The 13,737-nt window shown below is 39.1% G+C and overlaps 1 protein-coding gene across 1 annotated transcript in view; it reads right to left on the bottom strand.

The window, feature by feature from the left end:
• bsnb (bassoon (presynaptic cytomatrix protein) b) overlaps positions 1 to 13,737 on the bottom strand; it is a 286,377-nt gene that overhangs the window by 238,706 nt on the left and 33,934 nt on the right. Inside the window, exon 2 of the mRNA XM_072280074.1 lies at positions 6,514 to 7,388. Coding sequence (XP_072136175.1) covers positions 6,514 to 7,388 — 875 coding nt within the window. The remainder of the gene's footprint in view (positions 1 to 6,513; positions 7,389 to 13,737) is intronic.

Genomic DNA, 13,737 nt, shown 5'->3' with positions numbered 1-13,737 from the left:
AAGGTTCTACCTGCTCCCTTTCTTGAACAAAGGAATAACATTTTCCACCCTTTAATTCTCTGGCACTACTTCTGCGGTCAGTGAAGATGTAAAGATCACCAAAGGCACAGCAATTTTTTCTTCCCTCATTAACCTGGGGTATATCTCTCCCAGTTCCAGGAACTTCTCAGTCATAAAGTTTTTCAAAACTTCCAGCGTATCCTCTTTCTTAATGTTGACATATTCCAACATATCAGGCCTGTTCACATTTGTCAAGGTCCCTCGCACTGGTGAATCCTGAAGCAAAATATTCATTAAGGACTACCCTTACCTCTGTAACTCCAGGCATATTTCCTCCGTTATCCCTGACTGGACCTACCCTCACTCTAGTCACCTTCTGCTCTTCCTCTGGCTACCTTGTAACTCTCTGAAGCCCTATCTGACCCTTCCATTCTAATCCTTAAGTATGCTTCTTTCTTCCTCATGACTGGATATTCCACATTTGTTGTCAACCATGGTTCCTTCACCCTACCATCTTTTCCCTGCTATAATGGGACAAACATAGCCAGAACCCAAGCAGGTGTCTTCTAAACAACCTCCACTTCCATTGTGCATGTCTCTGAGGATATCTGTTCCAAATTTATGCTCCCAAATTACTGTCTAACAGCATCATCATTCATTCTTCCCTAATTAAATACTACCCCATATCACCTGTTCTTATCCTTGTCCAAGGCTATGGTAAAGGTCAGGGAGTTGTGGTCACTGTCTCCAAAATGCTCACTCATGAAGAGATCCGTTATCTAACCAGGTTCATTGCCTAGTACCACACCACTGAACCGGGATCCATTCTCATCATTGGACAAATAAAAAAAAACCTGAGAAAAAGCTTAAACTACTAGCTTCTTCCTCACCTCACTGAAGCCTCTCGAGCCAAAGCCTCATTTCCCAAATCTAACCTTGCTCCATATCTCTGCACCAAGTCCAAATCACTTTTTATTTTGGCACTACATGAGTTTGCGGTAAAATCTAATCCTGGATTTTATACTCAGCCATGGCTTTCCCTTTACCTGATTCTGTACCCTCTTCCAATATCACAGAATCTCATTTTTATGATTATTAATTTCTGACATATTACATTTTCCTGGATTGCAGACCCTGCATCTAGCCAGTTGGTTCCTATTGAAGATACTTTGTCAGAACTGTAACCATTGTGGAAAGGTGGAAAATGAAGGCCTTCACAAAACAAGATGTTGCTTTGTATTTTTGATCTTCAGTGACATTGAAGAACACGTTACTTTACCTCCCTGTTCAAACGGGAATTGCAATGAAACATACAGTAACTTCTAAGAACTTCACCAAAACTACTCTTATCGATTTCTACATTCAATCAACTTCCTAGGAATGGGGCCAGAAAACTACACCATATCTCTTGCTGTGAGTTACAACATTACTTATACGATTCCAGGGAATGGAAATCAATTGCTTCAACATAAAGTCTTTACTCCTTTATCATTATTTTTCATATATACACCTCTGGAAATCTACATGCAACAGCCTCTTGATCATAATCTGTTACATAAAACAGTGAGTGGGGAAGAGAGAGAAAAAAACAGGCATTGTTACTACAAAAAGGCACAGCTGCCATAGCAACGTATCTTGACAATGTTACTTGAAGTATTAAAAAGAAAGACTTGTCGAATACTTTCCATATTGACACTGAAAAAAAATCTGCAAATGCTGAACATGAACTCAGCAGGATCCACAGCATCTGGGGCTTGTGAAAATAGATAATGATGAAATTGTTAGATATTTCCATCCTTTTTTAGTTTCCCTTCCAAATTTGTGTATTTTCTTGGCAATTTAGGGAGCTTTACAACATATGCCCCATCAATGAATCTGAATGTCATTGACCTGAATTTTGTAGCTAGATCTTGAAATCAGTGAGCACAATGCATTTCATAGTTTATCATAAACATATTTTAATTTAGTGAATATGAGTTCTGTTCTTTCAAGTTTGATCTTAACAAAAATGCCTTCTACCCATCCTTTAAAATAACTTTTAAGTATTGGCTCAGTATACAACAAGTCAGAGTATTTTTTCATGTTTTATTTTCTTACTCAAAAGACAGCCATTTAGCTCATCATGTCCTCTCACATCAATACTGTTCCCCTACTTATTTCCTTTTCACCTAGCCTCTTGAACATGTCAATCAACATCTTAAACATCTTCCCCACCTTGCCCTGATTCTCTTCTCACTCAGCCATACTATGGATGAATTCTTGTGGTCTATTAATATATATATATATATTAATAGACCACAAGAATTCATCCATAGTATGGCTGAGTGAGAAGAGAATCAGGGCAAGGTGGGGAAGATGTTTAAGATGTTGATATGCGTTAGAATGTGATTGGACACTAGAACACCTGGGAGAAACTCACACTGTCACAAGCAGAATATGCTAACTTTTTACAGAGAGTACCCATGGTCAGATTTGTCACCAAAGCAGCAGCACTACCTACTGCATCACTGTGCTGCCCCATATCACTAAATGACTCATTTAAAATGTTATGATTTAATGTAGAGATGAAGATGGTAGAATAACAGAACACTCTACTCCACGATATAATTTATCAGACACACTGCTACACAATATGTGGTTGCATGTAGCCTTATTCATTGGCAACAGTGGAAGTAATATTGTTGAAGGATTTACTCCGAGTTACCGTAAAAGAATTTTGTCACCAATCACTGTGAGAGACTTTACTTTATCAGGGAACAGAAATAAAAAGACAGACCTCAGTATACTGTTAACCACTTGATTACGTGGAGCCGTTGCCTTACGACTCCGACAATGTCAGGTTTCATCTTAGATTTATACAGTAAATTTTGGGCAATACGCAATATCTAAACATACTTGGTCAGCGACTTCCAAAGAACTTGTTAGCTATCTAAAGCTTACTAACATTCCCGCACGATGCACAAAATTAGAGATTCGTGCCTACAGTTAGTTCTTCTATTTGCTACTTGCTAGACAATCTTGGGAAAAGGTTAACAATATGTTTGGCTACAAGCAAGGCAGCGTCTGCTTCTTAGCCTGTCACCCTCATGACCCAGGTCTTAACCAACATCTAGCTCGTCAAGCTTGACAATAACATTTAATTCAAAACTTAATCTTAACGTTATCATTTTCTTCCACAAGTATATTGAGCTAAGCATGTCTGGGTGGAGGGAAGGTCCATTAGGTAAAAGGCCTGGCAGGCCTTCTTTGACAGTTCCCTCAATTGATATTCAAGACTGCATTTCCCACTGGGTTTTCTACTTTGCTTCCATCAATTACAAGCATCTTTGAATGTTAATTTGGGCAAGCTTTATTTTTATGTTTACCTTGGAAGAGATAATTTTTTCTCTGACAACCAGAAAGAAATTTAGGTGCTGCCTTAAACCATCATTTAGCCAAAATAGAATTTCAAGTCTCTGTATTTATTGAACCATTTATTGATTTTGAACAGCTATTTGCTTCATCATTGTAAATCTCCAATTCCATACACATATGCCTATGAATCATTCAGTGTTGAATGCAACCCTTTAAGGATTATGTAAAAAAATAACTTCAACACCTGCCCATCTGAAAAAATATACTGCCAGACCAAAACGTTAAAGGCAGAAGATGATGGTCATTGGCTGTAAATCATTGTGTAAGCCCTGACATTGTGACAACTTTTCATTTCACTTCCTTTTCCTCTGTCATTGAAATTGATATCTTGAGCAAGCACTAACATGGCTGACTGCCCTACCATTTTAGGAGGATTAACCAAATTGCAAAGATACTCTGCACCATGAGGGCAATGGCTTATTAACACAATGGAAGATGAGAGCAAGATTCTTGAAAAACTCCTCTTCAATAGTCAAACCTTACAGCATACAAAAAGAAAATTCCATGTGATTTATGCTGTCATCAAAAAGGAAACACTAACATCTGTGGTTGTAGATAAACTGATACATTTCAGAGCAGAACATAATGATAATCAAACTCTGATATCGCTACATCAGTTCAGATAAAAATCCAATGGTTGGGCAAAGCAGGAGCAGATGGAATTTAATTATGCTAAATTAAATGATAAAGAGGCTGAGGGGTGACCTGATAGAAGCATACCTCTTCTAGGGGCATAGTGATGGTAGATAATCAGTAAGTTTATCCCCCAAGGTAGGCATAGTAAAAACAAGGCAGCATAGTTTTAATATGAAAGAAAGGAGCTTTAGAGGATTTGGGTGAGAGGTTTTAAAGTAGACAGAATGGAACTCACTTAAATAGGTGAGCACAGAAAGAAATGGGCCTAGTACAAGCAAATGGTTTAGTGCAGATGCATAAAAAATTCAGCATGAATGCGGAGGCAAAAAGGCCTGGAAAGCTCTATGACTATAGTATCAATAGAGAGATAAAATATCATAGAGACACAGATGCTAGATCATTTATTTTGATAATAAAAGGCAAGGCCATGTTTTAGCTTTGAAGTTGGCACTGTCGCTGTTAGCTTCACAGTACTAACAGATTGTAAGCTTGGCGGTGGACTCCATTATCTATTTTCCAATAGATGCAGAGCTTTCAATAAGGAGTGGTCTTTCATGGCATGAACAATATTCTTAGGTTGGACTATTAACACGCACTCAACAATCATACTAGAGTTAATTGAAGTGTGGCTTTGGCAGACCACTTGAATAGACAGAATTCACGCCTTTGTGGCAGAAAAATGTACTGTTCCAGAAATATAATTCAAACTAATCAAATTTAGTCATTATAAATCACTAACAGTGATTTCACTCCTGAGATTGTGAGGCATTTCTCATACATCAGGTTTGCACTGCCTCCATATCAACAGATAAAACTATGAAATCACCTAAACAGAGCTGAAAATTTGGTGGCATTGTGGCTGCAAGAAAAATATCATAATGAGCTCTACTCACAGTCACTCACAAACTGAGCATTGTTCATAAATGCAAGACTTTCATGCCACCAACATTAAGTTCTGAATGGAAACACAAGTGTCAATTTGGGGAAACCACTAAATACGTGCATGTTATTGACCCTGACAGATTTATACTATGGAACAATGGAGGAAATTACTTCCCTGAAGCATAGAGCACTTGTTGCGTCATTTATATCACTGTGAACAACAAATGAAATATGGCACATATCAGCCAGAAGTATCTGGAATGATCTCAAGGCTATGAATCAGAATATGACAGTAACTTCAGCTATAAGAGCAGCTCTGACAAGTAGAAGCCAAAACTCAGGCCACCAATTTTATATCAACCACTTTGTTAGACCTTAAACTTCAATAGTCACAGCTGCTCAGAGAGGTCTAAATAGGCCAATGGGTCCTTGCCGGATAGAGGGCTTTGGTCTTTTCTCATTAGGTTAAAGGCACTTGCTTCAGTTTCAGTTCTATCAGCAATAACAGATGGAGTATGATGCATAAATTCTTTGTAGTGTTTCCAGATTCAGAAACCTCAGTTATGTTTGACAACAGAGTTTGGAATAATATATCAACCTCAGGTGCAGGGTGCCAAGTACAGAAGATACAAGTGAAATTGTGAATGTGTTTAGAATTTATACAACTCCACAGCAAGCAAGATGATGAAAACCTTAGTGGCTTATGACTTGGAACATAATTGAATTTCATGTGGCTCTGCATGAGGATGTGTGGCACTGGAAATTCATAACATGTACCCCCATCCCCAAGTGCAAATCACTTCAGTGAATACCAGATAAATTTCCAGTCTAACATGAAATAACCCAGTATTGATTTTTAAAATCACGTTTTACTCTGGGACAAATTGATTTTCAATAGCATAAAGCTGAAGCAAAAGTGAACGCATTTCTAAGCCATTCTTATCTTGTGGTGGTTCTGCCTTAAACCAAAATCTACTCCAATTATAAACAATTCTACGTTGTTCAATTATTCAGTGACTTAATTGGAGATTTAGTCAAATATGCTTGGTTGGTCAGTCTTGAAAAGATATTCAAACACATCAATGAATTTTTCAGGAAAAGAAGCAAAATATGTCACTACACGCACAAAAACATCTATACCAAATACAAAAATATAATTTTAAAACAAATGTGCAATATTTTCATATCACATACATTTCCAAATGTTTACACAAACTTGGCACATTTTCTAGTTGTCTTAGACTGCAGACTGCAGTACAAAAAGACATACTAAATGCCAAAATCATTCATCAGTTATCAGGTTATCATTTATCAGAAGAATAAAACTAAACAAAAAAACAAAATATTAAACTATTCAGAATCACTTCCCTCTCAATATTCGAAGTCTTTACCACAAAATCATCCAGGGAAAAAGAAACACAATTCCTTTCATCAACATCTCCAACTCCAGAAGGTGTCAACAATCTCAGACATTTTTAGAAAAAAATTTCTAATTGACAATATTATATCCCATATTAGGTCTGTTTACAATTATAAAGAACAGCCCACTGTGGTGTTTATAGCTTTCTGAATAAGTCTTACCTCTACTAGATGTGGAGTTGGATTAAAGCCACACATGTTGCACACTTGGACTTTGCATTCAGTACAATTGTTGAAGTTGGGAGGCTGATTCGATCCCACATTCAGTTCTGTTTTACATAATGGGCACAATGCTTTGGGCTTGATGGCTTCTTTCTGTTGAGCAACTGGCTCTGGTTTTACTTGTTTAACTGAAGAAGCATTCCTAGTTTTCACTTGCATCCCTGGTATCGAACTCTGTAACTTTGAACTCATTTCGGTGCTTTGATCACTGAAAACTATTTTTGGAGCCTGTTTAGCAGCAGACCCTTTTGCAGGTGATTGCTGGCCTGGTGGAGTCTGTTCTGGCTGTGTGGATATAAGGTTTGTAGCCTGGTTTAAAAGGGAAGTTCCAAACCCAAACAGTTTACCAGTAATGCCCTCCTGCTCCTGGGATATACTGGTTGGACCAGCTTGTGTTCTTGCTGGTGAACTATCTGCTGCTCTCCTTTGTTCTGCAGGTGAAGGCTTCGTTTGCTGACTCTGACCCATAGGCCTGGTTGGCTCTGATGGGCCAACAGGCTTTGGTTGGCCATGAAGGTGTGGTTGAGATTGATCAGTTGTTGACCCTTGCTTTTCACTCTGACTGGGTTGCATCTTGGTTTCAGGTCTGGTTTGCACAGCAGATGGGGTTTTAGGGAGTTCTCTTTTAACCGGAGTGGTCTTTCCTTTTTGGAGTCCATGATCTGACTGAGAATGCCTCTGCACATTTGCTTGTGGTTCTGTTTGGGGCTGGTGGGATGGAGAGTGTAATTGCTGATGACTTTTGGAACGAGGTGCAGTGGTCATGTCCATTCCCAACGCTCTCTGCATCTGACAGTTTAAGCACAACCATTCTTCTACCTATAAAATAAATGATAGCTCAGTTAGGTCATCTGAATCATTATTGGCTGTGGCACAAAAAAAGTACTTGAACTTTAGTACTCTAAATGTAGAGCAAAACTACTCCAAACTGGACCAGTTTATTCAGCTTCCACTTAGAGGAAATTTGGTCAGATTAGAGGTGATGTCCCCGTTACACTATTAATGCAATGGGGACTCTATTTGAACAAGCAGTACTATTTCATCCAAAGGTTATTTCCAACAAAGCAGCACCAGCCTAGATAAATTTGTCTAGAAAAATCAGAAATTAAGCATAGCTTAACACTCTAAATATCCTGAAGAATATATTCTCTAACTTTTTCAAAACCAAAATGATTGCCATTAGGTATTAATTTCGACAAGTTCTTTGTCTTGCATCTTTTCTGTCAACAAGCCCGACATTTCAGAGCCAGCTATCATAAGAATGTCTCATGCAATAGGGTCATCCAAAGTTACCTGAGTCATTTAACAAGCATGATAAAAATAATGAGACAAGTATCCATATTTTAAAAAGTTGGATTAAATAGCTGAAAAATTTGGGAAGATATTATTTTTACAGATGTTTAGGTAACAGTAAAGCAAGCCAGTTTAACAGCCAATAGAACTCCAACATCAATCACTTTATTGACCAATCTGCTACAGTGATTAATGAGGAAGTGTTTTCTTGGTGATTGTGATCTTTTTCTCCAGTATAGAATTGGAAACAGCAGAACTTGAGTAAAGCTTCAGACTCCGGAGAATTGAGTGTGTACCCATGGTTGCTGAGAGATAAGTGAACTGGGTCGCAAATGCTGGAATAAGTTTTAAAAAAGTGTTAGCTTTCATAAGTCGAGGGATAGAGTTTAAAAGTCGCGATGTAATGATGCAGCTCTATAAAACTCTGGTTAGGCCACACTTGGAGTATTGTGTCCAGTTCTGGTCACCTCACTATAGGAAGGATGTGGAAGCATTGGAAAGGGTGCAGAGGAGATTTACCAGGATGCTGCCTGGTTTAGAGAGTATGCATTATGATCAGAGATTAAGGGAGCTAGGGCTTTACTCTTTGGAGAGAAGAAGGATGAGAGGAGACATGATAGAGGTGTACAAGATAATAAGAGGAATAGATAGAGTGGATAGCCAGCGACTCTTCCCCAGGGCACCACTGCTCAATACAAGAGGACATGGCTTTAAGGTAAGGGGTGGGAAGTTCAAGGGGGACATTAGAGGAAGGTTTTTTTACTCAGAGAGTGGTTGGTGCGTGGAATGCACTGCCTGAGTCAGTGGTGGAGGCAGATACACTAGTGAAGTTTAAGAGACTACTAGACAGGTATATGGAGGAATTTAAGGTGGGGGCTTATATGGGAGGCAGGGTTTGAGGGTCAGCACAACATTGTGGGCCGAAGGGCCTGTACTGTGCTGTACTATTCTATGTTCTATGTTCTAAAGAGAACAAATTGTCATTCTGCATCAGCACGTGGCAGGAAATACAAAAGTCAAAAACACATAAGACATTGGAAATCAAAACTAAAAACAGAACATGTTTGAAAACCTGTGAAAAGAAAATTAATGTTTCAGTCCAAAACCTTTCATTAGAATTGAGAAAGAAGGAAATAAGTTCGACCAAGTAGCAAAAATATGTCAGACTAAGGATTTCTTTTTCAGGGATTAAAAAGTAGGCAGTTAAAATAAGATTCAGCTTCTTGCCGGTACAACTTGTTAATCTTGTATGATCTCTGTGAAATCCCCTGGTTTCCTTGGCTCCGTAAGACTAGGGAAAACCCTCTCTGGTCCCGTCAAACTCGTGAGATTGAGACGGCTCTCCCGTCCCCAAACCTCGGTTTGTGTGGATGCTGTGTAATTTGTTACCGTTACAAATTAGTACCATGAAATAACAGACAGTGAACTGTATACGATTAAAGGAATTATGTTTATGAATCTTAACTTGATTAAAGGGTTAGTAAAGAAAAACAAAAAGGGCCCATTTTAATTAAACAGTCATATGTGCACAAGTTGCAGCTCATCTTGAATTTCTCTGTCACTCATGCACTGGGCCCTCAGTCTACGTGAAAGCACACACCACCTTTCGAACGGCGCTCACAATCCATCTCAAACAAACAGGTCTCCCACTGGGTCATATCCTTCAACCGGCTCTCCCCAGCATCTTCTCTCTCCATCTCCCGCCGAACAAAAAAACCTCTAAGACCACCTTAGTATCCCTCACTAATAAAACCTCTTAGTTGGATGGCACACATTCATGAATTGGATGGCACACATCCCTTATCATCAACAATAACCCAAACAGGCTGAAAGCAGAACAGACTGCCCTCACAGAACTGCTAAATGAAATACCTACAGCACGACAGTAAAGATGTGAACCAGGGCATTACATGTGTAATATTGTATAGTTTGAATATATCAAAAAAAAAATTCAGTAAGGTAGGCAAAACTGGCCAAAAATAAAGAGCAAGTAATCTAAAGTTGGAAAATTTGACTGAGCCCTGCAGGTTACAATATGCCCAGGTAAGTGAGGTGCCATTCATTGAACTTGCATTGAGCCTTGTTGTACTAGTATAGGAGGCTACACACAAAGAGATCCAACTGGGAAAGGGATAGTATATTGAAGTGACAGGCAACAAAAAGCCTACGAGCTCAAAGTGATCACCTGAACAAGGATTGTGCCACACTGGCCACTGAAAGACAAGTGACACGTGGATGCCCATAGCCACACTTTCAATCTGGAGAAAGAGAAACTGACAGTATTAGTTAATATGAGGAACAGCCAGGTAAACAAGAGTTTGGAAGGAGGAGAACTGTACAAGGAAGCAGAAGCAAGGAAGGTAACAAAGATTCACATGATGTTACAGCCAATTCATTGACTTCTAACAGAATAAATGTTTTAATTGTAAACACTATTTGAATCTCATCAGTTACTGATATACAAATTGCTGAAAATACATCAATCAAAAGTTGAAACTGATCCAACCACTTTGACCTTAATTCTTCTACTTAGCAAATGCACTCATTAGTCAAATAGATTCTGATTTTGCTTAAGAAATTTTATTGACGATCACGATGTTGGTACTGTTTCCAATTCAAAATAAACTTAGTTACGATTAAAATCAACCCTTTCTAAAAGGAGAATCTTGCATCAATATAGCATATTTCATAAAATGAAGCCCCTTACATACTCATGAAATTTAGCCAAAAGTAACAACAGATTTGCACTTAACATATCAAAATCTATCCTGTTAACTTCCACTGTACCTTTATCATCTTATTTAACTCTCATTTTTAATCTTACATTCTGTCTCTTGCCATTTTATTTCCATTGCATCTGAACAATTGTTTTCAGATTTTATTATTGCACAAACAACCCATTTCCCACAAAGTGCTTATTTCTTGCACTAAAGAGATATTATCAATTAACTGAAAGGTTAAACTAGGCACTATTGATGAGGCTTTGAAAAATCTGACCATTCTGTACATCTTATTATTTATACCCACAATAAGCTGAATGAAGTGCTCATAAGAATTTGTGAAGATGATGAGGAGTGAGCCACCTGGCCCATTGAGCCTGCTTCATGTTCATCAAGATTGTAACCAATTTTCTACCACAGCTTGATTTTCCTGTGAAAACCACATATCTTACTTTCCTTAATATTCAGAAATCTATTGACCAGTTTTACTGAACTCTCTAACAGATCCTCCAGAACATTCCAGAGTAGAGAATGCCAAAGATTCACAGCAATCTGAGTGAAATAAATACTCCTCCAAACCAATACTAAGCATTATTACTGACTTGGTGCATATTCCTTTGTATTTTTCCAATGTCATTTGCACATTGATTGTCCATTCTATTAGGTGCAGTCTTTCATTGATTCTATTGTGTTTCTTGGATTTACTGTGCATGCCTGCAAGAAAATGAATCTCAGGGTTGCATATGGTAACATATACAGTATGTACTTTGATAATAATATATTTGCTTTACTTTAAGAGACTGTACATCCTTCTCAACTGATTTCAACAAGTGTAGCAGCAGGACCACAATGCCATGCGAGATGGCTTTTCAGAGGTCGCTCCTGGACCTCTTGCACTTTCCTGGGTCGCCACACTTGAAAGCCACCAATCTGGCCCTTAGCACATTGCAGCTCTCTTGGTTTATCCAGGGCTTCTGCTAGGGGAAGACTTTGAATAATTTCATAGGTACACATTAGTCCATGAGTGCCTTTATGAAGTCCTTGAATACCACGGTTTATACATTCAGATCCTCTGATGACTCGAAGCAATCCTATAGCTGCTTCTCTGCCTCCTGTAACCACATCTTACCTCTGATGCCTTGCTCTTAAGCTTCTGCCTGCATGCAGGTAGTACAGCCAGATAATCAGATTTCTTGAAATGCAGTCTAGGGATTGGATGGTAGACATTCTTGATAGTAGTGCAACAGTGATCCAGTAAGCTGTGACCCCTGGTGCTGCAGTTGATTTGCTGATGATAGCTGGGCACTGATTTCTCTAAGCAAGCTTGACTGATGTCCCTGGCAAGGATGAGAAAGGGGTCTTGGCAGACTGTTTTTCATTTGCTAATCACAACACTCAATATATTGAGTGCTTGCTTAATATCTGCCTTTGGCAGTATGTAAACTGTGGTCAGGATCACTGAGGAATCTCTTTCAATAAGTAGAATGGTCAGAACTTAATCATTAGATGTTCATTCCACATTTTTCTCTGATGTTATGCTGGGAAATTGGCTCACTGAACCTGTGCTAGATTAGGCATGGTGCCTTTGCTTTGGGTGTGTTTTAATGTATGGCTATCAGGAGCAGGATAAATAAAACTTCCTTTTCTGCCACATAAGAAACTGCAGATGTTGGAATCTGGAAAATCAATCGATCTGCTGGAGGAACTCAGTGGATCGAGCAGCATCTGATGTGGTGGTCGGTAGGAGAAAGAATTGTCAATACTGAGAGCAGTCTTGCCGAGCATTGTCTGGGCGTCTGAAACCCTGCATTAGGACTGAGTGGAGAGGGGCGTGGTGAACCTGGGATGATTGGTAGGTTCAGGAGAGGTGAAGGAAATGGGTAGGTGGAGAATGGGTTGGGAAGTTAAGGGGTAGATTTGGGAGGTGGAAATAGGTGAATTACGGATGGCAGCAGAGGAGGAAAACAGCAGATGGAGTGAGGTGAGGGAAGAGGGTTTAATGTCCCCACTATCCAGGCCATGGTCTCGGTTTTCTGCTACCACCAGGAAGGAGGTACGGGAGCCTTGGGTCCCATCCCACCAGGTTCGGGAATAGTTATTACCCTACAACCATCAGGCTCCTGAATCAGAATAGATAACTTCATTCACCATAACACTAAACTGATTACTGAACACAAACTGTGAACTCACTTTCAAGCATCCACAACTCATTCTCCATATTATTTATGCGTTATTATTTTTTTGCCGGCTGATGGCGTAGTGGCATCAGCGCTGGACTTCGGGGCGAGAGGTCCCAAGTACGAATCCGGCCGGCTCCTTTGCACGCTCTCCATCTGTGCCTGGGTTGAGTGTCGAGCTAACAACTCGACCTCGTAAAAAAAAAACCTGGAGAGGGATGGGCTCCGCCAGGTTTCAGATGCCCAAGACATGCCATACGATAAGCATAAAAGCTTGTCATGACAGCGCCCCGACGACTCCATCGGGAGTTAAGGGTTCACACACACTGAGTTAGTCTTTACACATTGGTTGCTTGTCAGTCTTTGATTGTGTGTAGTTTTTCAATGATTTTATTGCATTTCTTTGTTCTACTGCAAATGCTTGCATGAAAATTACTTTCAGGATAGTACTTGGCGACATATACATACTTTAATAAGAAACTTACTTTGAACTTTTGAAAAATGCAGAAGTTGGCACTGCCTCGGTTGACTCCAAGTCATTCACGCATGTCCTGGTCATCAGTATACTGACCAGAAGGCTGCACTTTAGCTTAAATTTTGTAATAATTTCAGATATGGACTTGCTTGTTTGTGGACCACGGTGGAAATTCAAATGTATTAATTCAAAGAGAAAGGTCTAAGAACGCAATGTAATGAAATCAACTAATTTATTAAATTAGAATTTAGAACAACTATTATAATTTAACCACATCAAGGCACAAATACAGTAGTTCAAATCAAATCAAATCAGGTTTAATTATCATTCAAACCATACAAAGAAACAGCTGAATGAGACAGTGTTCCTCCGGGGCCGAGGTGCAAAACATTCAAAGTAGCAAGCAAACATTCAAAAATAGCGAGCAAAACCTGGTATAGTCCAAGACTCTACGCGAAAATATCCAGCAGTTAACGGTACAGTTCCTTCAGCAGTGTAC

Source organism: Mobula birostris, chromosome 16, assembly GCF_030028105.1.
Source record: "Mobula birostris isolate sMobBir1 chromosome 16, sMobBir1.hap1, whole genome shotgun sequence".
Lineage (NCBI taxonomy): Eukaryota > Metazoa > Chordata > Chondrichthyes > Myliobatiformes > Myliobatidae > Mobula > Mobula birostris.
This window is presented reverse-complemented; position numbering and strand designations above follow the sequence as displayed.